Source organism: Puma concolor, chromosome B3 (assembly GCF_028749965.1).
Source record: "Puma concolor isolate L17-30 chromosome B3, mPumCon1.1.hap2, whole genome shotgun sequence".
Lineage (NCBI taxonomy): Eukaryota > Metazoa > Chordata > Mammalia > Carnivora > Felidae > Puma > Puma concolor.
In genome coordinates this window covers 9,823,218-9,851,108 of record NC_141672.1, presented here as the reverse complement: position 1 = coordinate 9,851,108, position 27,891 = coordinate 9,823,218, and the positions used below count along the sequence as shown (strand labels likewise).

Genomic DNA, 27,891 nt, shown 5'->3' with positions numbered 1-27,891 from the left:
AACCAAGAGTCGGACGCTTAACCAACGGAGCCACCCAGGTGCCCCTGCCTGTTCTTGTCTTTACTGAAGTGCTTCCATCCGTTACTTTTTAATCTTGAAATCGGTGTCTTTCTCCATCACCCTTTCGGGGTACTCTGTCACCTCATGTTGTGAGAAGAGGTGATTAGTGCCCTAGGGCTTTTCCCTTTCCTCTTGCCTTCAGCATTGTGCACCTTCTGCATTAGGGTTGACACTGCATCAGACTTGGTTATATTTACATCCTGTCCTGGACTCTCTACCATTTGCTTTGTCCAGAGCTTGACTCTAGGAATCAAAACTGCTAGGTGACGTTGGTAAAGTGACTGCTGTATATCAGGAGTGTCTAATGCTGTGTTAAACCATGTGTTGGGATTACATTTCCTTCTCCAGAGATCAGTTTAACAACCCCTGGATCGCTCAAGGCAGAATGTCCTGTAACTGAGTCAAATGCATTCTGTTTGCTTGCATTCCATCCTTTGCTTAAAATCATGCCATTTGTTAGTTTCATTGGTGTTTGGATTATGCAGGATTGTGTGTGTGTTTCCTGGAATTTTTAATTGCCTTTCTTTTTTTCTTCTTGCTTTATTTATCTTTATCCTATTCTCCCTTTATTCATACCACCTGGTCTGTTGAGCTCCCATGTGTGTGGGGTGTGTGTGTGTGTGTGTGTGTGTGTGTGTTTCCTGGGATTTTTAATTGCCTTTCTTTTTTTCTTCTTGCTTTATTTATCTTTATCATATTCTCCCTTTATTCATACCACCTGGTCTGTTGAGCTCCGTGTGTGTGTGTGTGTGTGTGTGTGTGTGTGTGTGTGTGTGTTTCCTGGGATTTTTAATCGCCCTCCTTTTTTTCTTCTTGCTTTATCTTTATCATATTCTCCCTTTTTTCATACCACCTGGTCTGTTGAGCTCCCCATGTGTGTGTGTGTGTGTGTGTGTGTGTGTGTGTGTGTGTGTTTCCTGGGATTTTTAATTGCCTTTCTTTTTTTCTTCTTGCTTTATTTATCTTTATCATATTCTCCCTTTATTCATACCACCTGGTCTGTTGAGCTCCCCGTGTGTGTGTGTGTGTGTGTGTGTGTGTGTGTGTGTGTGTGTTTCCTGGGATTTTTAATTGCCTTTCTTTTTTTCTTCTTGCTTTATTTGTCTTTATCATATTCTCCCTTTATTCATACCACCTGGTCTGTTGAGCTCCCCGTGTGTGTGTGTGTTGTCCTCTCAAGACCCTCTCTGTTCCTGTACTTCCTCTGCACGCCTGCTCCGTAGAGGTCATCCTGGGCTCATCCTTCATTGTTTTCCTCGGTTGGAGCTTCCTAAGAGAAAAGCTACGTGCCTAGTAAACCGTCAGAAAATGTCTGTATTTTATATTCATGCTGAAGGTAGATTTCCAGGTTCAAAATCATTCTCCTTCAGAATTTTGAAGACTTCGGGGCTTTCCATGTTGCTGATGAGAAGTCTGATTCTAGGTCCTTTGTAGCTTTTCTATTTTCTGTTTTTCTTTTCTGGCAGATTTTAGTAATTATTCTTTATCCTTGGCATTCATATATTACATGAAGATACTGAGGGGGGAGGCCCCATCCCCTCTTCCAGATACTTAGTATAATCTGAAGATGAGACCTTGAACTCTGGGAGATCCTAATGTATTTGACTTTTTTTTATATCTCCATTTTTTTCCCATTCTGCATTTCTGAACCCCTTATTTGTTGGTTCTTCTACCTTCCAGAATGGGCCTATTTACTTCTGCATTTTTCTCCTGTTTTCTCATTTCACTGCTATTGTACTACTTATCTAGATTTTCTTGACTTCATTTTCTGGTCCATCTTTTTTGTTTGTTTACTTTTTTTAAAGTTTATTTATTTTGAGAGAGTGCACGTGCAAGTGGGGAAGGGTCAGAGAGAGAGGCAGGCAGAGGATCTGAAGCAGGCTCTGTGCTGACAGCAAGAGCCCGATGTGGGGCATGAGCTCACAAACCGCGAGATCAGGACCTCGAGCCGAGGTCGGACGCTTAACCAGCTGAGCCACCCGGGAGCCCCGGTTTGTTTACTTTTAAAGAAACATTGCTAAAGCAAGAGTATTTTTTTTTAATTTTAGTGTTTGTTTATTTTTGAGAGAGAGACAGAGCATGAGTGGGGGAGGAGCAGAGAGAGAGGGAGACAACAGAATCGGAAGCAGGTTCCAGGCTCTGAGCTGTCAGCACAGAGCCCGACACGGGGCTGGAGCCCACGAACCATGAGATCATGACCTGAGCCCAAGTCGATGCTCAGCCAACTGAACCACCCAGGCGCCTCTAAAGCACGAGTATTTTTAATTTCTAAGAGCTTTTTGCTTATTCTCCGATTGCTCCTTTTCTTAGAATCTCACTTTGTTTTATAGCTGTTAACGTACTGAGTAGTGAAATATTAGAGTTTTTGTTTGTTTGCTTTCATTCGTGAATTATTTCCCTCCTCTCTAAGGTCAGTTTTTGTGTTTATCTTGATCTTTTTCTCCGTGTCGCTCATTTCCTCGTGTGCCTGCTCATCCAGAGTTGAGGTAAGTTTAGCGGCTTTTGGGTTTCTTCCTTGGCCAGTAAGCAATCAGACTCAGAAGGACTGAATCGTTGGCCAGGGTCACACAGTACAAATGACACAGCTGGTGAACCCCAACCTTTGGATTTCTGACCTGCCTCCTTTCTCCTGGCTGTTCTGCTTCTCAGCAGCATGGGGATACTTTCTTTTCAAACCTGGCTAACACCTCTCGCCAATACACTGAGCCCCCGGCGGGGGGGGGGGGGGGGGCGGGGGGGCGCCGGCCTGGGTCCTTTCATGCCTAAATGCCCTTCCTCCGGCAACCGAACATCTTGGAGGTTTCTGGGACTCTCCAGAAACTAGTTATTCTATTCTGCTGCTTCTGACTTGTGCTTCTCAGACTGCATAGCCTGATTTTAGGGTTTGGAGAAACAGGCAGCAAATTTAGGGCATCCCTCCTGGTGCTTTGTACATAGTAGGCCCTCAGTATCTGTGTTCTTTCTGAAAGACTTGATTGACTTTAGGTAGACGTTAGGCCCAGATCCGTCTGCTTTGCTGATTGTATGAAGACTGGAATTTTCCGCAAATAGTACGCCGTGGGACAAGTGTGGCCCTGGTGCGTCAGTAAGAGGACGAGTGATTTGATCCCCAAAGCCCCAGAAACACCAGTTCCAAACGGAAAAGGAGGCTCCGTTAAGCTTTCTGACTACTACATTCCCCTTTCAAAATTTAGCAGTTCTCTTTTAAAATTTTTGAAGGGTAGAAATAACATATTAATTAGATCCAGCAGAGGGGTTAAACCACCAGCAAAGGTTAGAAACCGCCCCAAAGGGTAGTGGCTCCAGCCCAAGATTAGTTTCTCACGTGTAAATAGCCTCAGTGGGTGTCCCCAGTCGGTGGACAACTGTCCTCCGTGGGGTGATGTGGGGACCCGGGCTCCCTCGCCTCTGGCTCCGCCACACTCCAGATCCTCTGACATCCCTGTTGTCATCTGTTCCGGGCTGGACGAACCACAAAGAGAGCAACTTGGCTGCGGGCCGGCCCACGGCTCTCTGCTCAAACTCCTCCGTCAAGACCTCAGCCACGCAGCCACCCCTAAGTGCAGGACAGACGGGGGATGTCGCTGGGTTCTGTACCAGAGGAAAGCGGGGTGTGGATGTGGTGGGACGGAGTGTGAGTGGGGGAGGAGCAGAGAGAGAGGGAGACGCGGAGTCCGAAGCAGGCTCCAGGCTCCGAGCTGTCAGCACCGAGCCCGACGCGGGGCTTGAACCCACAGACCCGTGAGATCGTGACCTGAGCCAAAGTCGGACGCTCGACCCGCTGAGCCACCCAGGCGCCCCCTCCAGTTCAATTTAAAGATGGGGACAGCGAGCTCAGAAAGGGGGAGTGCCATGCCTGCCGTCACACTGCTGGCCAGTGAGCAGACCACGTGTGCTCTCCACGCCCCATGCTGGTGCAGACCCCTTTTGGGTCTCTCTTTTTCCATTGCGACCGGCTTCACATTTCCCTCCCATCTGTGTCCGCTGCCCTAGTGCGAGATTTGCCGGGGTTCCTTGTGCTTCTGGGGTCGTCAGGGGGCCTGCAGCCCCATCCTGAGATGGCTGCTAACCCCCTGCCCGGGGTCCTTTGCCAAGGGCTCTCCACAGCCCCCAGTGAAGACCTGGGCTTGTCCCTTGCAGGACAGGAGAGCCTCCAATCGGGGATGTTATGTGAGGAGCCCACGATGCTCACTGGCTGCCTATGGAGGGACACCCAAGAGGGACCCCTGGGTCCTGGGGCGCGGACTTCCACCTGCATACAGGATTCCAGCAGGTGTGTGACTCCAGACAGGTGTAAAACCGAAAACGTGGGCTAAACATTAACCGTCGGTACTCCGGGTCATCTCCCCTCACCTTCCGCTACTGCAGACTTTCTCCTTTGAACGTTCCGACTTGGTGACGGCAGAGTCACTCACAACAGTCCCCCGGCTTCGGGGAGCCCCTCAGATCTCACGCAAGAGCTGAGACAGAGGCACTCACCAGGAGTTGGTCTTCATCCTGTGTTTTTCTCGTCTACCCAGCTAATGTGCATGGAATCTTCCCGTAAGCACAGAGCCGCACGGGGCCAGGGGTGTGGGGGACGCAGAGGCGGTTAAGACCTAGTTTCTGCTCTCAGCTGGGTCTTAGTCTCTGCGCCCAGCAGGGGTTCGTGTTTCTTGGTGGAGCCGGCGAGGGGGCAGGGCACGGCCCCGGTGGCTGGGAGCCCGGGACAGCAGGGGATTTGCCACGAGGAGGCCTGGGTGGCTTGTCTGCTGCAGGGCACCGTCCCTGCCTCGTGCACGGGGCTGTGCCGGGGAGTAAATGAGCCAGCCGGGGCAGGTGGCAGGTGCCGAGGACACAGTAAGCGCTCAGTCCACGCGGGCCGTTACCACATACGAGGAGGTGGCTGAGGAGCCTAGCGAGTCGTTTGCCGCATTTCCGAGTGCTGTTGGCATTAACAAACGGTAGCAGAAGGGAGGGAAGCAGCATGTGCTTGTAAGGGGTCAGCCCGCCTGGCCCAAATCCCCATTTCACGGATAGGCAGACAGAGGCTCATGGAAGGAAAATAGGGCTTGTTTAGGTGAGACAAGAATGACCGCATGTGCTTTGCAAGTGCTTTGTGATTCCTTCTTCCTTCCCTCCTTCCTTCCCTCCTTCCTTCCTTCCTTCCTTCCTTCCTTCCTTCCTTCCTTTCTTCTTTCCTTTTTCTTTCTTTCTTTCTTCCTTCTTTCTTCCTTCCTTCCTTCCTTTCTTCTTTCCTTCCTTCCTTTTTCTTTCTTTCTTTCTTCCTTCTTCCTTCCTTCCTTCCTTTCTTCTTTCCTTCCTTCCTTTTTCTTTCTTTCTTTCTTCCTTCTTTCTTCCTTCCTTCCTTCCTTCCTTTCTTCTTTCCTTCCTTCCTTTTTCTCTTTCTTCCTTTCTCTCCCTTTCTTTCTTTCTTTCTTTCTTTCTCTCCCTTTCTTCCTTTCTTTCTCTCTTTCTTTCTTTCTTTCTTTCTTTCCCTTTCTTCCTTTCTTTCTCTCCCTTTCTTTCTCTCTTTCTCTCTTTCTTTCTTTCTTTCTTTCTTTCTTTCTTTCTTTCTTTCCTTCCCTTTCTTCCTTTCTTTCTCTCCCTTTCTTTCTCTCTTTCTCTCCCTCTTTCTTTCTTTCTTTCTTTCCTTCCCTTTCTTCCTTTCTTTCTCTCCCTTTCTTTCTCTCTTTCTCTCCCTCTTTCTTTCTTTCTTTCTTTCTCTTTCTTTCTTTCTTTCCCTTCGCCTTCCTCACCTGTCTTTGAAGAGCGTATTTTTGACTTTCTTTTTTATTTCAGTGATCATTTATTGATTCTCTTTTGTTTTCTACAATAATGCTGGATGGAGATGGGAGGAGGCGATCGGCCAAATGACCCAGTGGCGTCGTCTGGCTGGGCTGAGAACTTCCCCACTGTGGGCGCCGACAAGAGCCTGCTTACGGGAGGCAGTCGAGGATTCGGGCAGCCCCGAGGGGCTCCGGCAGAAAGGTGGGCGGTCACGCAGCAAGACTGCTACACAAAGGGTTGAGGGTCCCGTGAGTGGCCGGACGGGAGGAGCAGGGGCGAGGGGTTCTGCTCATGCATCGAGACCTCCTTCCGCGAGCATTTTCTGAGTATCTGCTGGGCATCAGGCCTCACGTAGATGGTTCGTGGGATCGAGCCCGTGTGCTTGGATCGAGTCAGAAAAAGTAAGTTATGCGAGCGTACAATGTAGGAGTTCGTCCAGCAGATTTGAGCGCGTGGCAAACCAAGGGTTGACGCCCCTGGCTCCTGGCCGTGCCATTGTGAACAGATCACATGCCCCCAGTGAGTCACAACTTCCTCTTCTGGAAAATGGGCACTTAGCGCATTCATTCGGAAACAACTGACTGTCTCTGCAGTACTCTTGGTGCTTTGTTCTTGGCGTGGGGGCTCCCTCGGAGGACATGATTGCTATCGCGTAGCTTATCTTCAACGTGGCGAGGAGTGGTCAGGCTGTGATCAGCCCTTTGATGCGAATCAAGTAGGGCATGTGCATGGTGAGTGAGAAGTGTCAGGCATTTATCCACAAGGTGGCCAACAAGGCTTTCCTGACGACGGGAGGTCTGAGCCAAGCCTGGACACCGTGAGAGAGCAAGTGAGCACAGAAGTGAGAGCAACGTGAATTCCGACAGAGGAGATAGCAAGTGCAAAGGCCCTGGGGTGATATTTTCAAAAAAAAAAAAAAAAGAGGGTGCTGGTCTAGTTGGTGCCGGAATGACTGAGAGAAAAAGGAGGAGGAGGAATTTGGAGAGGCAGGCAGGAGCCACAGCATGTAAATTTTTTCAGTGATGACACTTTGTAGCAAAATCCATTTAAGCTATTTTTTCCCCCAGTTCGTTTTGGACAAGTATTGGATCAAAATTGTAACCCTGACTTTCCTCGGTGTGTCAGTAACAGTTTCTGCAAAAAATGCTATCATTCAGATGGATGCGATTTCCAGTCTGGACACAAACGCACTTGGAGAGATCCATCTGCAGAGATGAGATTTTTGTACCTCAGGAGTGGGTAAAACCCACCCAGCTGTCTGGCTGTGTCGAAAAAATCACATTAAAATGCAGATGTTCCTGAGTAAGTGAGATGTTGATGGGTACAGCCCTCCAAAGAAAAATATTCATGAAATACACACTATTGAGCCACAGCTCGCGGGCTGAGTCATTTGCTCAGCAAGATGGGAATTGCTAAGAAATCTCAGTTACGGGAGCTATTAGGAAACCCTGGGGTCTCCCCAGTGGTGTTTAGACGTGGGGACTCACAGGCACTGGGGAATCATGGGATGGGCTCCTTAGAAGGACTTTCTGGCCACATCCTTTCCATATTTCCAGTTGGACCTCTCACCATGGACCTTGGGGGGAAGGAACAAAAACCGATGCCTCCCTGGGGCGTCCAACTCTTGATTTCGGCTCGGGTCCTGATCTCACGGTTCGTGGGATCGAGCTCCACGGCGGGCTCCGTGCTGACAGCGTGGAGCCTGTTTGGGATTCTCTGTCTTCCTCTCTCTCTCTCTCTGCCCTTACCTCACGCTCTCTCTCTGTTTCAAAAATAAACATTTTTTTAAAAAATCTGATACCTCCGTATTGCTCAGGGAGGTCCCACCTTCCCTCATACTTGTTCAGCTTCTCTTTCTGATCTGATCAAAATCTTCAAGTGAGATTTCTTGAAAAAGAATTCTCCTTTCCCTTGTGGGACTTTGGAAGAAAGAGAAAACAAAAGGGAACGTACATTTGCTTAGTAAATACCCTTTATGTGCCTCATTGAGCCATAAAGCGCGCTGACGGAGAGACAGGGAGAAACGTGCATCGGGCGCCATGAGTCTCTCATTTCGCCGACACTGCAGTTACTAGGTAAGTGTTACCCCATTTTGCAGACAAGGAGATAGGTTCAGGGATGAAAGGAGGAAGTTTTGTGGCCGCCTGCCAGGAAACCATAGAGCAGGGCCCCTGGGAGCCTGGGCCCCGTCCGAGGCGTGGGTTCGAATCCCAGCTCCCTTCCACCTGCCGGCTGGGGGACCGGCCAGGGCAAATCTGTCCACCTTGCCGGCCCCGCTTTGCTCATTTATAAATGTGACGACCGACCGCACCACCCCCATGTCATTTGTTGTGAGGATTAAAGTTGCCAGTGGATTTGAAGTGCTCAGATCGCTGCCTGACCCCCAGGAAGTGCCCAGTAGCCCAGAGGCTCCTCGAACTGGCTTCCCAGCATCCGGGTTGCTCGGCCAGCAGGAAGGGAGGCGTGTATGTAGCCAAGCAAGGGCTGTCCGTGTGAGGGACGACCAGACCTGAAATGCAGAGACTTTGCTTGATTCCTGGGATCTGCAGAAGACTTGTAACTGAGGTGACTGGCTCTCCCCCCCCCGTCCCCTAGTCCCCATACACACAGACAGTGACACGCAGGGACCTAATCCCAGACATAGCCAGCTCGGTCCATTGTCCGGCTGACACGGGGCTCATCTGATTCACCAGGGAACCATGACTCTCACTTTACAAATGAGAATGTTCATGATCTTTGCTGTTCTGCAGAAGGCTCTGGCTGCCTGTTTATCAGATCTTGCCGGGAGCGCTTGCTTCTGCTTGAAGAAGAAAAACCTTTCCTTCAGGCTCTCGAACACCAGCCTCTTTCAGCCAGGGTCCTGTTACCTATTGGTATGTAACAGACCGATCTACAACTTAGTGGTTTGAGACAAAAGTCGTTATTATCTGCCGCAGTTCTGTGGGTGGGTGGGCTCAGCTGGGCAGCTCTGACGTGGGGCCATCCTGTGCTGGAGCTGAGGACCCCCCTCTGGGACATCTGGTGGCCGGCTGGCCTCTGTCTCCACGCTCCTCTCCAGGTGGCTCGCTCGGGCTTCTTCGTAGCAGGCAGTCCCGGGGTCACTGGACTTCTGACCTGGTGACTGGCTCCCCCCCGGAGTGGTGTGCTCCGAGAGACGGGAGGTGCACGCGGCCAGTCTCCTAGGGCTGGGCCCAGAGACTTCCCAGGGTCACCGCCACTGTAGGCTGTCACCCACGGGGAGGGGACACAGATGCTTGCGTCTCGATGGGAGAGGATGGCAGGTTTATTGTGATCTGTAATCACCACAGCTGGGGAGGAGGCGTTTGGCAGGCTCTGTGGGGTCTGAACGCCTTTGACTGCTCACTCCCATGTGACCTAGCGTCTGCTGAGTCCCTTAGGAAAGATCGGGAGCCTGGCCTGCCACACCTGGAGACAGGCTGCGTGGCCCAGGTGATTGGCTTAGACTGGGATCTGCCTCTTTGGGGAGCTGGGGAAAAGCCCATCTGGCACACACACTGAGACCAGACAAGCCAGACGGCATGTAGGGTCTGTGGGGCACTGGGCAGTGGAGGACACGCTGAAAGATGGAGGACTAAGGAGCAAAGGAGCAGGAGAGGCGAGGTGAACACAGGCAGGACTCAGGAAGGCAGGCAGCCTGACCCTTCCCTCCCACCCCCCAAAGCCTCAGGAGCAGAACAGCTGGGGCTCTAGAGTAGGGCACTTGTCCCTGGAGGGTGGGGACAGGCACAGAAGTCAACAGCCCAGACCCAGGGTCGCCAAGCTGGCTTCTGGGACAGGAACTCACAGAGCCTGCACAGTCAGAAGCTGGTCCTAAAAAGAAAGCCACAGATGTGTGCTGACAGAGCCTGGGTATGATTAGCTCCAAACACGGAATCCGAAGTGACCGGAACCCGGGGCCCTTGAGACGGAGCTCCTGAATGATGGTGGCTTCGGATCCCAACTGTTTCTAAGAACCACGGTGGGCAGGGTCTGCAGGGGGATCCAGGAATTCGAGAGAACCCCACAGGGCCTAACTCTGGACCCCTTCCCTTCAGGATTCTGGTTCTGGCTGAGGATGTTGGGCAGAATGTTCCAGAAGTTCCCTTAGGTTCTGGGGATCTCTCTGTAACCAAGGACCAACCTGGGACCTGGGACCAAAGGTCTCTGGAAGCTCTGGTTCAGAGCTCAAACCCCTTAGCATCTGTCCCCCTGCCTCCTCCACAAAGGATTCACACTGAAACAAATCCTAAGTAGGGCCCAGCAAAGGCCTGGTGGGTTGGCATGAGTGTTAGTGGAATAATTGAATGATGAATTTAAACATAACGTCTTAACTGATGAATGGATAAAGAAATTGTGGTTTTGGGGCACCTGGGTGGTGCAGTTGGTTAAGCGTCCGACTTCAGCCAGGTCATGATCTCGCGGTCCGTGAGTTCGAGCCCCGCGTCAGGCTCTGGGCTGATGGCTCGGAGCCTGGAGCCTGTTTCCGATTCTGTGTCTCCCTCTCTCTCTGCCCCTCCCCAGTTCATGCTCTGTCTCTCTCTGTCCCAAAAATAAATAAAAACGTTGAAAAAAAATTAAAAAAAAAAAAAAGAAATTGTGGTTTATACACACAATGGAATACTACGTGGCAATGAGAAAGAATGAACTGTGGCCTTTTGTAGCAGCGTGGATGGAACTGGAGAGGGTTATGCTAAGCGAATTAAGTCAGACAGAGAAAGACAGACACTGTATGTTTTCACTCTTATGTGGATCCTGAGAAACTTAACAGAAGACCATGGGGGAGGGGAAGGAAAAAAAAAGTTAGAGAGGGAGGGAGCCAAACCATAAGAGACTGTTAAAAACTGAGAATAAACTGAGGGTGGATGGGGGGGGTGGGAGGGAGGGGAGGGTGGGTGAGGGGCATGGAGAAGGGCACCTGTTGGGACGAGCAGTGGGTGTTGTATGGAAACCAGTTTGATGACAAATTTCATATTTAAAAAAATAAAAATAAAAATAAACACGGCCTCTTATTTCTAAACAAAGACACCGAGCTAGACTGGAAAGGTGTAAAAATGGTTGAGAAGGTTCCCCTCACCCAGCTTATCCTCAGGTCCCCAGCATGCATGACCAGAGTGAGGTCACCAGACCCAGAAAGGGAGCTTTGTACAACACGACCGACTGAACCTTGTCCAGACGTCACCAGGGTTTCCGCTCGTGTCCTTTTCTGCCCCAGGACCCCATCGGGGCCCCTCTACCCTCAAGTCCCCATCTTTCCTACAAATTCCTTGGGAGAGGTACTTTGAGACCATGCAAATCCGGTTTCTCCTCAAACTTCCACCTGTTAGTTTTAGCATCTGTCGGCGGATCTTGTCTCCAGCAGTTACTGTTGCAAAGTTTGCCTAACGGTGATTTTCTTAATTCCTGCTTTCCTTCCACATTTATTGCTTAGAAATTCTACTGTAAGAAAGAAGTAGCCCTCCTCCCCCATGTGTGTATTTATGTGATTATTTCCATCAGTATAGACCCCTGGGTATTTCTTTTCTTCTATGAATTACAATCTGATACGGTGGTTTTTCATTTTCTGGCTCAGATTGTGTCAGACTTAGCCTAATATTAGGCTCTTCTTCAATTTTGTGCTTGTGTTTTTGGCCAGCCTGTGCCCCCTTGTCTTTCCGGGGGCACATTCTTGCTTTCTCGAATCACACGGTGTTCAGGGTTCAGCTTCTGTTTTCCCTTCCCCAGCCCTACAATCAGTCCTTCTCCAAGGAGCCCTGGGTCCTGTCCCTGGAGCAGGTGCCTAGAAACCAAGGTCTGGAGGCCGAGTGTGCTCACTGCTTCTGGGGCATCACTGCTTTTAGGCCCCTTCAGGGGACAGCGCTGGGATAACATGGTCGCGCACTAACACATCACATGTGTTTCTGGCTCTGCCCACCTGTCGGTACATTGAGAACCATGAGTCGGCTCCGAGCTCTCAAATTCTAGTCCCAGCAGCAGGAGCTCCACGTTACCCCTCTCCCCTTTCCTTATTTGTAACTTCTTTCTCCAGCCGGGAGAGGCTGTCCTCAGTAGCTACAATGTATTTTCTTAACTCAAGTATACAGGAGTTCCAAATTGCTAACCCACACCCCCTGTGGGAAACACTTTTCCAGTCGGTGACGGGGTGACAGCGTCTGTGTTTGGTGTCTTGTCTTTGGCTCTCCACTGTTTGGTCAGGACCCTGTTTTCCAAAGTCTCTTAGGTGAGTGGTTTTATTTTGTTTTGTTTTGTTCTTTGTTTTTTCCCTATCCCCTTCTATGTGGGTAAGCTATGTATTTGTACTGTTTTGGTCCATCTGTTGGTATGAATACTCCACTTTGGGTTTCCCTCTCATCTTGGTTGGTTACAGTCATTTTTTGTGTGTTGGGTATATGAGGGGCGCATGGAACAATACAGTGCTTTGAAGTCAGATCTGTCCTGAAAGACCCACTCCGAGAAGGGTCACTCCCTCTGTCCTCTGCATCCCAATCCCATCCCCATCACTCCATTCCTCTAGCGCCCACCCCTCTAGAGAGCCTGTCTCTTCCATATCTGACTCCTGCTGTCCAAAGAGCGGGTTGTGTACTTTGTAACCCTTTCTTACGCGATTGGTAGCAGACCATACTATTCTTTCACCCTTTGCTTTTCTAACGGGATGGTATGTTGTGGAATTCTCTCCACATCTGTTCACATCACCCCTCCCTTCTTTACAGCTGCACAGTGCTCCACCTGTGCAGGTACCCGAGTTTATTCAGCCACTTCCCTCTGTCCGGGCACTTAGGTTGCTTCTCATAGTTTTGCGTTTACCAATGATGCTTCGGTGAATGAACTTGCAGGTGTATTTTTTGTAGAGCTGGGGGTTATCTTCATGGTAGAGTCCAAGGAGTCGAGTCGCTACGTTGGTGAGCCAGTGCATTTGTTGCAAAGTTGCCTTTCTGAGAAGTTTTTTGCTCAGCTGTTGGAAAATACTTGTTTCTTGTTACAAGTCAACGGTTCGTCTCCACCGTGAGTCCATCACAGACGAGTATTAGAGGGGGCGGGTCATGTGTTTCAGTGACACAGCTCATCGGGGGCCAGTCAGGAACTCAAAGCTAGCTCTCTAGAGTCCCAGGCTCCTTCCCTGTTTCCTGCTGGTCCTGGATAATGGGGGTGGAGTCTACAGGCAAGTGGGGTCCGTGGCCAAGTGGGTGCTTGGCAGGTAGGTGTGATGTTGTCCATGGGGCTGGTGGGCCATACCACAGGCCTGAGTCTCATTTTCTCCTCTTGGTTTAAGCCACCTCATCACAGAGCTACCTCATGACTTGGGCTCCTTGGGGAAATCTAGGCTACTATAATTACTTTTCCCCAAAACGAAGGAATGTGCTCTCATCTGAACATGGGAAATAACTGATTAATTTACCCTTAAGTGTTAGTACCGGGAGCTGTTTTTTCTCTTTGTAATCAGTGTTCACACTTCCCTTACTCCACACACAGTAGACTAAGCCTCCTTAGTTAGGGAAGAAAGAAGTCCACCGAAGGCCCTTGTACCTTATCATCTGGGTCCCTGCGCTCCCTGGTCACATGACCAAACTGAGCCCAGGGAGATTTACCCAGGCTCTTTCTCCCGAGAAGGAGGAGAAGGGAAGGCAGGTCCCACTCTGTCCAGGGCTCTGAGTGTGGCACTTGCACTCAAGAGAAGGAAGAGGCCAGGAGCTGCTGGGGCAGGAGGGCTCTCTCTGACCCGGTCCCAGAGCAGAGGACCCCTTGGGCTCCCCACCAGGTGTCCCCAACCACCCCACCCACACACACACTCACTAGCCCAGCCTGCCTACCCTGGTGGACCCCCTGCTTGGAGAGTCAGGGAAGAGGGCGTGTCCTCTTGACCGTAGGTTCTTCTCACTGCCTGTCTCTCTCTAGTAAGTTCTAGCCGGCTGGGCTGGACCATCCCTGTCATCCATTCAGCTGCCTCCCATGCCTTGCCCTCCCTTGACCTGGAAGCTGGGCCTCCCCAGGCTCGCTTGAGGTCCATCTTTCCTTTCACTCGGTACACTGAGCACCATCTGAACTCCAGGCGCGGGGGCGGGGGCAGGGGCAGGGAGATGAATGGGACCCAGGCCTGTCCCTCCTGAAGAACTCGCATCACAGTTCAGTGGGGGAGACTGAAGATAAAGGGATAGTTACAGACTCAGGCAGGAGATGCTCAGATGGGGTCTACAGCGGGCCTCCCGACATCAAGAGGGGGTCCCTGGAGATACTGTCAACCGAGCTGAGCCTGGAAGGACGGGAGGCAGTTGTCCAAGCCAAGAAGGGAGCGTGAGCAAAGGCAGCACTGTGGCAGGAGCTCCGCGTGGGGGGTGCACCGGGGGCAGGGCAGGAGATGGGCAGCTTTGGGTAGCAGAATTGGCCGCTGGGTTCAATCCCGACTCCATTGTTTGAGGAGTTCTTTGTTTTACTCACTGCTGTCTCCCTCCTGCCTGCAACGGTGCCTGGCGTCTTGTAGGTGTTGAGTAATTATTTTGAATCTCAATTCCGTATCTCTAAAATAGGAATAACACTTCCGTTTGTCTGTATCCCATTATTCTAGAAAAGGACCCAGAGTATAGCAGGTGCCGGATAAACCTGTGTTGAGCGGCTGGCCGGCTGAATGGTACACGGCTTGGCCCATACGTCGTGCTGACTAATTAGCAGCTATGATTGTTATGGCCGTGTGTAGCCAGAGGAGCAGTTACGAGCCACAGCATGACAGAGGTGGGCCTCGTGTGCAAAGGCAGATCCGGCAACCCTTTGGCGGTTAAGGAGGGACAGCGCTCTACTTGTTTGTAAGAAGAATCGTGAACTTTTTTTGAGCAGATTAAATGCTTTGCAAATGTTCCTTCTCTTCAGTGACTCTTGGGGACTCGGAGTAAATTCCGGTCCCTGGGGCTGTCCTGTCTGCCACTCCACTGAGTGGCCATCCGTGGCTCCCAGGCCATTCTGTGGCCACCCGGGCTGGGCACGGGCATATGCAGAGGGGTTCATCCTCTAGAGACACGCCCAGCCCCTGCCGAGGACCTCAGCTGGGTGCGGGGGTCCTGTACCTTGGAGAGAGGCTCCCAGTGAATTTCCCAAAGCCCAAAAAGGCAAAGAGCAAGGCCTCAAATGGTGGCAGAGCCAGGAGCCATCCAATGGAAACGTTCCACCTAGAACGTTCCATCTGACCTAGAGAGCAGGTCACCAGCTTCCGCTTAATTCAGCCTGCCTGATTATAGGAGTCAAATGGGTTTTTTAAATTTATGACGAGGTATCTCAGGCATACCAAAGAGTATACATGCCTACATGTACCGTCGAGAAAGTAAATACGAGTCGGGTGTGTTGCACCTATTGAATTCCAAAATTCTTTTGCGTGGTTTGCAAGAGCTGTTGTTCTGGCCTCTTTTCCACCTGCAACCTCGGCTCTTCCCTCGCTCGCCAGGATGCTTCATCACCCCGACAGGCTGCAGCCTCCCACCCTCCTGCTTTTCCTTTGCACCTGCTGGTCCACTGACTGCACGCCCCTCCTCTGCCGTCGCCGAGCTGGTCCCACTAGACTTGCACACGTCTGCTTCAACGCTGCCCATCTTTCAGGGACAGTTCCCGATGTGCCCTCCCAAGCAGGTTGAGGCTGCTGCATTCTTCGTGCTGCCCCGTGCCTGGCGCTCACATCGCCGCTGTGATCTGCTGGTCTTTTCCCCTCCCTGGGTCATGAGGTCCTTGAACACCAAAGGCCTTGGTCTCTCGGCGTTTGCCTGTGGCTTAGTCTGGAGCTTGGATCAGCCGGGTGCTCTGGGCATATTTGTTGGAAGCACGGTCCTTAGGTGACCCCTGAGGTCTCTCTCTCTGGGGAGGGGTTCCGCCGCATCCCTTCGATGGGCCACTCTGGCGATTTTGAATTTCCAGGCAGGAGTGGATCGGAGTGAATCTTCCTCATCCCAAAATACAGAAGTCTCCTCGAGACCGAGAAACACTTGGAATGGTGGCTGAGCCTGAGTCACTCCAGAGAACACGGTCAGCGAGTCGTGGAAAGAATTTGGATGATCTGGTGCCTCCCCTTGTCTTGATATCACTTTCCCTGCCTTTGACTTCAAACTGATCAAGCTGAAGCAGCTTGGCCAAGTCACACAACTAGCGAACTACGGAGTCAGGGCTGATGTCTTTGAGGCCAACGCTTCTCACTTCCTATCAGTTTTTCAAAACCCGAGTGTCGCCTTGCAGAAGACAATGGGGATTGTTTTTGCTTAGTTCCCAGTTATACACGTGGTTCCAGTGGGTGTAGGTTACCGTGAGGGTGTGCCATTTAAAAACTGTTTTTAATGTTCATTTTTGAGAGAGAGAGAGCGTGAGTGGGAGAGGGGCAAAGAGAGAGGGAGACACAGAATCCGAAGCAGGCTCCAGGCTCCGAGCCGTCAGCACGGAGCCTGACGCGGGGCTCGAACCCATGGGCGGTGAGATCGTGACCTGAGCTGAAGTGGGATGCTCAACTGACTGATCCACCCAGGTGCCCCGAGGATGTGCCATTTGAAAGCAAGGGAGAGCGTTCTGGACTGAGCTGTGGGCAGGTGGAATAAGCTGGCCTGACAGTGGCGAGTTCGAGTGACAGGAGGTACCCAGAAAACAACAGTGGAGCTCCTGTGGGGGGGATTCGAAGGGCAGATGAGGAAGCAAACAAAATGCACTTAATGTGTGTTCTGTGCGAGTACAAGTTCCTTGGTCATAAGCGGCGGATATGGATAAGGAATGGGTTTGACTGCCTTCAGCAAAAACAGCATTTTTCAGGGTAGTTAGAGAAGGTCATTTATGGGACAGAAGGAAACGGGCAACAGAACCTGAAAAAGGGCAGAAGTCAGGCTGGCTCCAGGCACCCAGGTGGCACCAGCCACAGGAGGCTCCTTCTGGAGCCCTGGCCGCGATGACCCAGCATTTAGAGCCGACCCGCCCTCAGCGCCCTACCCCGGGGTTGGGCTCTGGGAGCTTCTGATGGACTCGGCCTGGGTGGAAATGTCACCAAAAGAAGGGCTGTGACTGCAGGGGCCACACGGGGGCCTTGACTTCTGTCCGGGCTCCCCTCCCACGTGGCCCTGCAGCCCCCACACCCAGGCCGCACCCCGCATCCTGTACTCCTGTGGCCTCTTTTCCAAGGCCCTACGTCCCCGCTGGGCAAACTATGAGCGTGGTTTTCAGAAGCGGCCCAGCAGAGGACCGGCTGGCAGGTGGGCTCGGAACGGAGCTGTCCGTCAATTGGGTGGCCCCCTTCCTGGTTGGAGCTGCTTCTGGCATTGAGCAGACTTGATGCCCCCGGTCTTTCGACTCCTGTTGTTACCGCTGTGGCTATTGTTACTTTGTTATCGATATTGTTTTACAGTTACTCCGCTGTAATGATGATTAATTAATTGATTGATCGTTTCTTAGATACCAGAAGCATCCTTACAAAATGCAAAGTATAAAGAACAAACCCCCATGTACCCACTCTCCAGCTTAAGGAGTATCACCAGTACCTCTGGGGTCCCCCAAGCACCGTTCCCTGACCCCATCCACTGCCCCTCTCCACTCACTAGTATGGGCTCGCCTGCCTTCGTGTTTGTGATTCTCTCGCTTTTTCCTTGGAATTTTGTCACGTTTGTATCTCTGGATAACGTAGGGCTGTTTCCAAACTTTCTATAAAGGGAAACACCCTTCGAGTGCTCTTTGGCCACAAGCCTTTTCACGCATCGCTGCTTTAGCCATCCATACGTGTGTGCGATGGCATTTTCCCCGCCGTACGTAAGTGCCATGTGTGAAACGGGACAGTAGGTCCAGGCTGCCGCAGGTGACCTTGTCCGTGAACGTTCACGGCTGTGTAACCTGGTGGGTCGTCGCAGATGTGTTCAGGGTGGGAGCCCGAAGGTGGGATGGCGGGTCACAGGGCCTGCGTATGTTCAGCTTTACAAGGTGATGTCATCCTGCTTTCCCGAGTGACAGCATCCAGCTTGTGCTCCTGTCACTTCAGAAGCTGTGTCGTCAGTGTTGGGTGGTTGGTTGGATCTTATAGCTCTTGTGAAGCCGATGACTGTTGGGTAGCAGCTCGTATTTTAATTTGCGTTTCTCTGATCACTGAGGTTTAGCTTCTTTATGGCCGTTCACTCTTTTGGGAAGTTCCCGAACGTGGTTTTTGCCCAGTTTTCTACTGGAAGTTTATCGTTTTCTCACTGACTTGACTGTAACAAGATCTGTGTGATATATAGAGTATATATAAGGTGTATATATGACACATGTACATCCCAGTTTATGATTTAATAACTTCACTTTTTTATGGTCTTTTTTGATAAACATTAAATTTAATGTGATTGCTTGTATTAGTATTCTCTCTTATAGCTTGAGCCTTATGTCTTATTAAGATAGCCATATAAGATATAGGATATATATAAAAGATATAAGATATATATAAGATATAAGATATATATCTTATATATCTTATTAAGATATCCATATAGGAGTGCAGATGCATAGGGGCACTTGTACCCCAATGTTTATAGCAGCACTTTCAACAATAGCCAAATTATGGAAAGAGCCTAAATGTCCATCAACTGGTGAATGGATAAAGAAATTGTGGTTTATATACACAATGGAATACTACGTGGCAATGAGAAAGAATGAAATACGGCCTTTTGTAGCAACGTGGATGGAACTGGAGAGTGTGATGCTAAATGAAATAAGTCATACAGAGAAAGATACCATATGTTTTCACTCTTGTGTGGATCCTGAGAAACTTAACAGAAGACCATGGGGGAGGGGAAGGAAAAAAAAATAAGAGGTTAGAGAGGGAGGGAGCCAAACCATAAGAGACTCTTAAAAACTGAGAACAAACTGAGGGCCGATGGGGGGTGGGAGGGAGGGAAGGGTGGGTGATGGGTATTGAAGAGGGCACCTGTTGGGATGAACACTGGGTGTTGTATGGAAACCAATTTGACAATAAATTTCATATTAAAAAATTAAATTGAATTAAATTAAAAAAAAGATATCCCTTACCAAAAGGACATGAAGATAGTCACTTCTATTGTCTTCTAAAAGGTCTTAAGTTTTCCCTTCCACAGCTGTCTCTAATCCATCGGGAATTGATGAAATACTGGTTCAATTCCATTCCCCTCCCCCCACCAGATGCTTAGTTACTCTAGCACTATTTATCCACAGGCCTATTTCCTCCCACTGATCAGCACTGTCCATGCACATGTAGCTGTTTCTGTTCTCTTGGTCTGTCTGTCTAAGATTTCATTAGTCAAGCAGCATGGTGATTCTTGAGGTCTTTTGGAGCAAATCCCCCTCCCTTATTCTTCTTTAGTGAAGATCTTAGCTATTGTTATCCCTTCTCAATTTGATACACATTTTAGAGCCAGCCTGTCAAATAGCACCAAAAACCCTGAAGAAATTTTGCCTGGAGGGTAGCAAATCTGTAGATCACATTGGAAAGAACTGATGATTTGGGGATGTGGAATCTTGCACTCCATGAAGATGGTCTATCTCTCCCTTTTTATGTTGGTCTAATTTTAAGTCTGTTGGTAAAGTTTTCTGATATTCTTTATAAAGATTTTACACATGCTTGTGATTATTTTAAATAAATCTTCATTAAGATACAGAAGGGATGTCTGGGTGGTTCAGTTGGTTAAGCGTCCAACTCTTTGATTTTTCACTCAGGTCACAATCTCACAGTTCATGGGATTGAGCCCCGCTTTGGGCTCTGTGCTGTCAGTGCAGAGCCTTCTTGGGATTCTCTCTCTCTCTCTCTCTCTCTCTGCCCCTCCCCCTTCTCTCTCTCTCTCTCTCTCTCTCTCACAATAAATAAATAAACTTAAAAAAAAGATACACTCTACAAACCACAAAATTCACCTATTTAAAGCGTACAATTCCGTGGTTTTAGTATATACACAGAGTTGTGCCACCATCACCAAAATCTGTTTTAGAACATTTTTCTCACCCCAAAAGAAGTGCTTTTAGCATCCATCAAGCAGTCACTCTCTGATTCCCCTCCCACCCAGTCCCGGGCAGGGAGGGACGAGTGAACGAGGGAGTGAAGGAATGGAAGTAAGCTTCATGTCCCATGTTGCTCTGCCCCAGACTTTGCTTTCTGTGTTATTTTGGTTTTGTTTCTCCTCCCACGTTTATTACTGCCGTGGCTTCCAGGCTAATCTCCCTCTCTTCATCCTTCACACTCTGGCCAGACAACTTTGTCCCAGGAAAAGAACGTTCCAACCACTTCTCTCCTAGAAAGCCCTCGGTAGCTCCTTTCCACGGGGAAGTTCAGGCTGATGAGTCAAGCACTGTAGAAACAGACTTCAGGGTGTAACAGACTTCTGTGAGGTGGAGAAGGCCTTGCTTTGCTGCAGAGCCCTCAGAAAGTAAATATGGTCGACCTGATTATTCCCCTCCACTTCCCCCTGAGTCAGAGTTATCTCGGGTTAACTCAGGGAAGAGGCTAAATTAAGCCTTGAAGCCAAGCTGCCTCCCTGACAGGCACTTTGTTTTGCTTGAGTGACTGTGATGATCGGTCTTGGGTTTTAAGGGCAACACTAACAGCGTCTCTTTAGACCAACCGTGGTGATGCATTCCCTGCCCTGCAGAGACCGGGAGATGCCCGTCCGTCCGCAGTACACATTCATTCTGCACGCTTCTCCCAGCGCCCGGCCCACGCCGGGCACCGTGCTTGGAGGTGAACTTTCAACAGCTTGCTCTCTTGGGGCTCAAGGTCCAGCTAAAGAGACTCCAAGCCACAAGAGACCCTCTAAGGAGATAACGGCTACTCATTGGCTAGATGTCTGTCCAGAGCAGAGAAAGGAGTGGGTTTCTAAAGTTCTTGCACCTTCTCGTGACTTGGTGCAGAGGCTGGGCTATGGAGTGACCAGAAGAAAAGAGACGATCATCACTCTAGCACTCACAAACAAGCAAGTGGACGCAACCCCTTTGGGGGACCGTCGAGCACCATCTAGTAAACCCCAACACGTGCACGCCCTATACCTCAGCGGTTCCTCTCCCGGGCTCAGGTAGCCAGTAGGACATCGCACACGTACAAGTTTTACATCAAAAGGAAAATTGCAAGCAAATATTGAACGCTAGTTAACCCATGCATGCTGCAGGATTTAAGCAGACGTGTAATCATATTTGCAGTTTATTTTGAAATACACCCAAAAAGGAAGATGGACGGGTAGGCGCACAGATAGTTGCTAAAGCAAGTGTCGTAACCTGTTCATGGTGGCATTCCGATGGTGTGTGTGTGGGTGCTCGCTGGAAATTTTTTTTTCTTTATGTTGAAAACTTGTATGTAAAACGTTGGGGGAAATGCACGCTTTTAACGTTTGCCAGCAGACGTGTGCAAGAACGTTCCGAGCAGCATGATGGCTTCAGACTGGAAGAAATCCAAATGTCCATCAGCAGTAAATAGAGACATAAATCATGGGTCTGTTTATATAATGGGGTACTGTTCTCAGTAAGAATGAATGAGCCACAAGCTACACGCAACACAGGTGAATTTCACCAGCATAGGACTGAGGGGGAGAATAAGGATGTGTTGTATGATTCTATTCGTGTAAAATTTATAGACACGCAGAACTAACCTAGGGTGTAGAAACCAGGGTAGTGGGTTTTTTTTGGGGGGGGGCGGAGGGGGAGAAGGCAGAAAAGATAGTAAATGGAATAGGGTGCCACGGGGGCCTCCTGGGGTTCTGGAAGGTTCTATTTCTTGATCTTGATGCTAGCTAAACAGGTGGGAACATTTGTCAAGCTATACATTTAAAGTCTGTGCACTTTTCTGTGTGTGTATTATGCATCATTAAAAACCGTACTAGGAAAAAGAAGAAAGACAATCGAATAGATCCAGCCGGAAGCTTGGCCTAGCCTGAGCCTGTCTGGTTATACTAAAGCTGTGAACGAAATGGGACTTCGCTTCAAGACATTTATCCACTCATTTGTGCATGCATTCACGCTGCATTAATTCCCCTGTCTTCACTCATTGTCTGTCTGTCCCTGACACAGACACCTGTTCGCATGTACTGGGCTCCAAATCTAGACTTGATCCACACGGCCTTACCCAGCCCTTTTGGGGATTCGCAGGCCCAGGGGAAGAGATGTGTAGATAATTCACTTTGCAACCACACCCTCCACCTTCCTGGATTCCTGTTTGTGATGCTTCCCGGGTATTTGCCCTGAGATATCTTCTGACCCCTGTATTAGTTCTCCGGAGAAACAGATACAACAAGATGGATGGTAGATTGATGATAGATGGATAGACAGATACATACAGATAAAAAGAGATTTATTGTAAGGAATCAGCCCATGTCATGATGGAGGCTGGCGAGTTTCGAGATCTGCAGGGTGAGTCAGCAGCTAGGAGACTCAGGAGAGCCGATGGGTTTAGTTTCAGGACAAAGGCTAACAAGCTCAAGACCCAGGAAGAATCAGCGTTTCAGTTTGAATTCAAAGGCAGGGAAAGTGATGCCCCAGCTCAGAGGCAGGCAGGCCGGAGAAACTCCTCCTACTCAGCCCTTTTGCTCTCTTTGGGTCTTTGGCTGATTAGGTGAGGCCCACCCACTTCAGGAGGAGCCATCTGCTATCCTCAGTCTCTCCATTCGCATGTGAATGTCATCCAGAAAAAGCTTCATGGAGTCGCCCCAAATAATGTTTGACAGATGTCAGGGCACCCCACGACCCAGGCAACGTGACGCATAAAATTAACCATCACAATGCCGGAGCCTGAAACACTTCCTGGCTGTAAAGGAGGAAGTGCACCCGGGGTGAGGTGGGGTGCTGGCCTGGTCTGAGTCCCATCCCATCAAGTAGACAAGCTGCTGCCGTGACACACACACTGATCGTTTTTTACATACGGTTCAGATTAGTGGCTGGTGGAAAACGGTTTTCTTGTAGTGGTTTTCTATTTGTCTCATCTGTTCTTTGCTCCTCTTTTCTTTTATCCTGGGTTTTTTTTTTTTTTTTGGACTAATTGATTATATCTTACAGTTCAGTTTTTATCTCCACTATTGGCTGACTAGCTCTTCTACTTTTTCCTTTTTTTTAGGAGTTGCTCCAGTCTTTGTTAACTTACCACCATCGATCTCTAAATCCTATTAAAGTACTTCACATAAAATATAAGATCCTTAATGTTAATTTTTATTATTTATTTGCTCATCATTGTTATTATTTTTTTAAGTAAACTCTACCCCCAAGGTGGCTCTTGAACTCACGACTCCACGATCAAGAGTCGCGTGTTCTACCGACTGAGCCAGCCAGGTGCCCCTGAAATATAAGATCCTTACAACAGATTTACTATCTCCACTTTCTGTGCTATTCTTATCACATGTATTTTAGTTCTACATTTGTTATAAACCCTATAATATTTTTTAAAAATCTAAACAATTAGCTTTTAGAGCTATTAAAGGTGAAAAAAATTAAAAAAAAAAGAAATGATTTCGGTTACTGCAAAATGCCTCATACAAGAAAAAAATCTGGAACCTATGAATACAGTTCAAAAGATAATGAGGAAAAAATGAACAGCCAGGTGTCCCCCACCCAGCTTAACAAAGGGCAAGTGGCCAGTGTATTGAAGGTTCTTGGTGCTCCTTCCAAATGGCCTCCCTCTTCGTCCTCGCCTGTGAGAAGCCTCTCTCCTGAATTTTGCGTTAATTATTCGCTTGCTTTGTCTAAAAACCAAACACGGTAGCACCTCGGATCGCAAGTAACGTGTTCTGCGAGTGTTCCGCAAGACGAGCAAACATTGCTCACAAATGTTAACTTGATAAACGAGCGATGTCTTGCAGTGCGCGTAGTACGTGACGCGGGACGTCACATGATCACGACTGAGCCAGTGGTTCTTGAAATTCGCTTTGATATACAAGTGCTTTGGATTACAGGCATGTTTCCGGAACGAATTATGCTCGAAAACCAAGGCTTTTTCCTGTACGCGTCTCTAAACACTATCTTGTTTGGTTGTGCCTGTTCTCAGCGTTTGTGGTTTGACTCCTGCTGCACAAAGTCTTCTGCATCACATGCTGGGGCTTTTTCCACCTTGTCACAGGTGCCCTCAGCTCGTTCATTTCACTGCCGTATAATATTCCATCACGTCCAGACGTGTCTAGTGGGCGGACCACCACGGGTCCATCTGTTCTACACTTGATGCACGTTTGGGTGGCTTCTGGTCCTCTGCTGTCACAAACGGAGCTTGTAGGAGCGTCTCGCCCACGTCCCCAAGTGCACAGGTGCCCAGCCCCGTTGTACAAGATGTGTCCCTTTAACGCCAAGGAACTTTCCAACTCAGACTCCTGCTAGAGTTTCTTACGGTAGTCTTCTCATCCTCTTGCCGTCCTTCTGGCCCCAGTGAGTCACCTTCCCTGGGTCCCGACCACCCCTGCCCACGTGGCAGCCAGTGCTCCTGTCGTGTGTAGGAACCCCTCTTTGTACATATGCAGGATGGGACGTTTCTGGGGTGTGATGTAGGACGTGAATGCACGTAAAATTCCCGCTGCCGTGGAGGGAGCCTGTGTTTTCGTTCAACTGCTGTGCAGTAGCTTCTGTTCTCTGCTTCAAGGAAGAGGGGAGAGGTCAAGCTTGGTAGAAAAGGTGGACCCAGGCTGGACTCCTGGGCCGATCTCTTCGAGCCAGTGTCAGGACAGTCACCCTTGAAATTGACAAGCCGTGCTCTGCTACTGCTCCGTGGCTCAGAGCGGCGTGTCCCAGGATGGGATCCCTGGGTGATTTTTCACTCCCACGCACGGTCTAGTGCCCAGGCATGAAATCCCCTCCCCTCCGCCCCGGCTCTGCCCTGCCGTGGAGAGGATGCTCATAAATGATCGTCTTTTGTGCTGCCTCTTTCCTTTACAGGTTAGCCTGGGGCGGAAGATAAAGACGTTTGCCACCAAGATGGTAATCACGAGTGGAAATGATGAGGACAGAGGAGGCCAGGAGAGAGAGAGTAAGGAAGAGAGCGTCTTGGCGATGCTGGGGATTATCGGGACCATTCTGAACCTGATTGTTATCATATTTGTATACATATACACCACTCTGTGAATGGCTCAGAGGGTGCTGAGGGGCCTCGGGGATGGCCGAATGACGGGAGTCCTGTGTGTCGGCAGGTGACTGATCGGATGCTGCCGTGCAAGCGAGCAGGCCTGACCTACACACGCTGCTCAAGCAAATGCACCTTCGAACTGTAGAAGAGGTCACAAAAACAAACCACTCCTGCTACAAAGAGCAGACACTAAAGCACAATGAACCCAACAAAACTCATTCACACGACAAGGAACTCAACGTCTTTGGCCCGGGGCCCGAAAGAACACTCAGAAGACCAGCCTTTGACGCCATGGGTGAGCGGATGGGTGCAGAAACTCCTCACCCCGGGTCTCTGATGGATTTCACACATTGGAAAGGAGTAACAGGGCGGGCGAGGCTCGTCGGTGCGTCTCCTGGGACACGGGCTTCACCTTAACTCGACGACGAGCCGTTCGGGACGAGAAACCACAGGGGCAACCCTTTGACAGAATCCCATCCATCAAAAGTGGCTAACTATTTGATACTGGGGAGATAACTTATTTTTCTTTTTTCATTGGCTTGACGTGTGTATCTGTTCATATCAACGTTTATAAATATATATTTTTAATAAATGTGCTCTATTTTTTAGCATGAACCAAATATTTGGAGAGGCGCTCCTCGAGTCCTCGAGCTTTCGTTGGTTTTATCTGCTTCGCCCTGTAGACTGCAGGTGTTGTGTGGTATAGCCATTCTAGTCCTGCTTCGAACATCTTGAATCTTTTCCCTTCCCCCCCCCCCTTCTCTCTCTCTCTCTCTCTCTCTCTCTCTTTGGTCTGGAGGACATTTTTCCATAGTACCAGCCCTGGTCCTGGTGGATGCATGTTTTAAGATTGTCCGTTGAGCGGCTTTTTGTTGTTATATGGGAGCTCTAAAACGATTGTGGGCATGTGGACCTTAGTCGTACCATATCCTTACTGAGAATTTTGCATGAACGAGGACTGAGCGATAGATCAGCTTCGAAGAAACGTAAAAAGGACTGTCATTGAAGAGGAGAGGGCAGCTACGTTCACAGATCAACTCTAGGACGGAATCGTCGGCTTCTTATTGCCAGCATTATTTTTTCATTCTGGTGACATTGATCAGATTTTTACTTTAGCGGCCACATACCGTGCACGTTAGGGAGAACGAGGAGGGAAGGCCAGCACAGGGGCATAATTCCTTCCTTCGTTAGCGCGCTGCCTGGGACCTTTTTCAAAGGAGGTGGGGTGTAAATGGCACGTGGGTTGTCCAGCATGAGAGCTCACGTGGCTCTTTCGGGCTCTGCAAGGACACCCCCATGACAGGTGACTTTTTAAGGGCACTAGAAGGGGATGCAATGATCACCCTAAAAGATTGCTGTGCTTCTTAAAGCTCCTGGTTTACAGCCACACAAAGCTACTTCCTCCCTGGTAGGGATGGGTGAATATATACAAATTTGCCCTCTGCTCCTGGCTCCCTGAGAAGGGCCTTTGCCTGGCTGTGGCGACATACCCTGACAAAGAGGGTCACGGTTCCTTTTGCCGGTGCCAGACTTGCCCGTGGATGAAAGAAGCAGCAGCTCGCCTAGTTGGGTTCAAATGATGCCCAGGGGGTCGCTACCGCCAGATCTCTCCCTCCCCTTGTTGTGGTGTCTGAAATTCCACCATTAGAGAGTCACTTCTTGTGCTCTTTTAAGGGACCAGGTTCTTTTATAAAGCAGATGCCCCCGAGCACCTGACTCTGACAGTATTCATCAGGTGTCTTCTCTTCCCTCCCAGAAGGAAGTAGACATGCATTTAGGGCACACTGTGTGCCAGAGACTTTATATTCCTTAGGTCACTGAAATCCCCCTATAACCCTGTAATCCCCCTGCGAGATGGGAGGGGCTCTTTTCCCACCATTTGTAGAAGAAAGAGCTCCGAGAGATCAGGAAACTTCCCCGAGACATTGTGGCTGAATCTGCCCGGATCTGCCCGATTCCTTAGCCCAGTGAGGGCTGCGGGGCTGCTGGAGAGAGAAATGATGCACAGGAGGGGAAGACGCAGGAAAGAAAGGGCCCTCAGGGTCATTCACAAACCCGATGGCTTTGTGAAAGTCCAGTTCTGCACATCTCACCCCCCCCCTTCCTCCATAAAAAGAAATAACCCTTGGGAACTCCTTGGACACTGGCAGAATATCATACAAGTAAGGACGAGGGACAAGAGGAGGCTGGTTGGGAATAAAATGGGCTGTCAGGGGGAGGGAGCCATCTACCAGGTTGTGTGTGATTCTGGAAAGACTGTATGAAAATTCTGAACAGTGAACAGAGTAAACAATAAAGGTGCAATGGATTAAAAAAAATACTACCAATGTCTTTTTTTTTTTTTTTTTAACACTGTGGTATTTTCAAACGTCATTCACTGTCATTCCTTTGTCTATACTTATTTTTTATTTTATTTAAAAAAAAACCAAACACCTGAATGTGATTCTGTTAAGCAGACCTGTTTGGTTTGGGCCGTAGAAGCCCCCGTGATTTTTCAAGTATACTCATTTGAAATTTATTGGGTGAGGGTGGGAAACTGCCCTTCCAGCCCTCGGATCAGCCTCCAGATGATTCTTCGAGATCATCATAATCCAGAGCCCGGAAATAAAGCTGCCCATTCAGTGCCTGCCGGGCCGAGGGGAGGCGCTCTGGCCCGTGTCTCTGGCCTGCGTGGTCTTATTTCCACCCTCATGTAGCAGGACCCAGGAGCGCAGACTGGGCAGACCCACAGCTTCCCGAGGGTCTAGGGGCATCTTCAGGGAACGGGGAAGGGAGAGGCCACCATGGCCTCGGGTCTCCAGTTTCACGCACGCACAGAGCCCAGCCCGGGGATTAATAACAGCGATCACAACCACGCCCAGCACATTGCGCCCATCCTACTGGAGGCGGGGGCGGGGGGTGCAGGGCTCACAACCACCCCATGAGACGTGCATCTTTCTCCCCATTTTACACGATGAAGGCAGCGGCTCTCAAAAAAGCTAATCGATTCCACCAAGGTTGCACCACGGTCGGGAAAAGTGGAATCGGACCTTCTGGCTCCACACCTCGCG

At 49.6% G+C, this 27,891-nt stretch overlaps 1 protein-coding gene across 5 annotated transcripts in view; it reads left to right on the top strand.

The window, feature by feature from the left end:
* TUNAR (transmembrane neural differentiation associated intracellular calcium regulator) overlaps positions 1-27,158 on the top strand; it is a 48,312-nt gene extending 21,154 nt beyond the window's left edge. For 4 of the 5 annotated variants that reach the window (XM_086708866.1, XM_086708867.1, XM_086708870.1 and 1 more), the window contains one exon: positions 24,655-27,158. In XM_086708866.1, the coding sequence (XP_086564992.1) occupies positions 24,655-24,840 (186 nt within the window). In that variant the 3' untranslated portion in view covers positions 24,841-27,158. Of the gene's footprint in view, positions 1-5,925; positions 6,031-24,654 lie in introns of those variants that run through there. The other variant, XM_086708869.1, reaches the window with a different exon arrangement.
* The last annotated feature ends 733 nt before the right edge of the window (positions 27,159-27,891 follow it).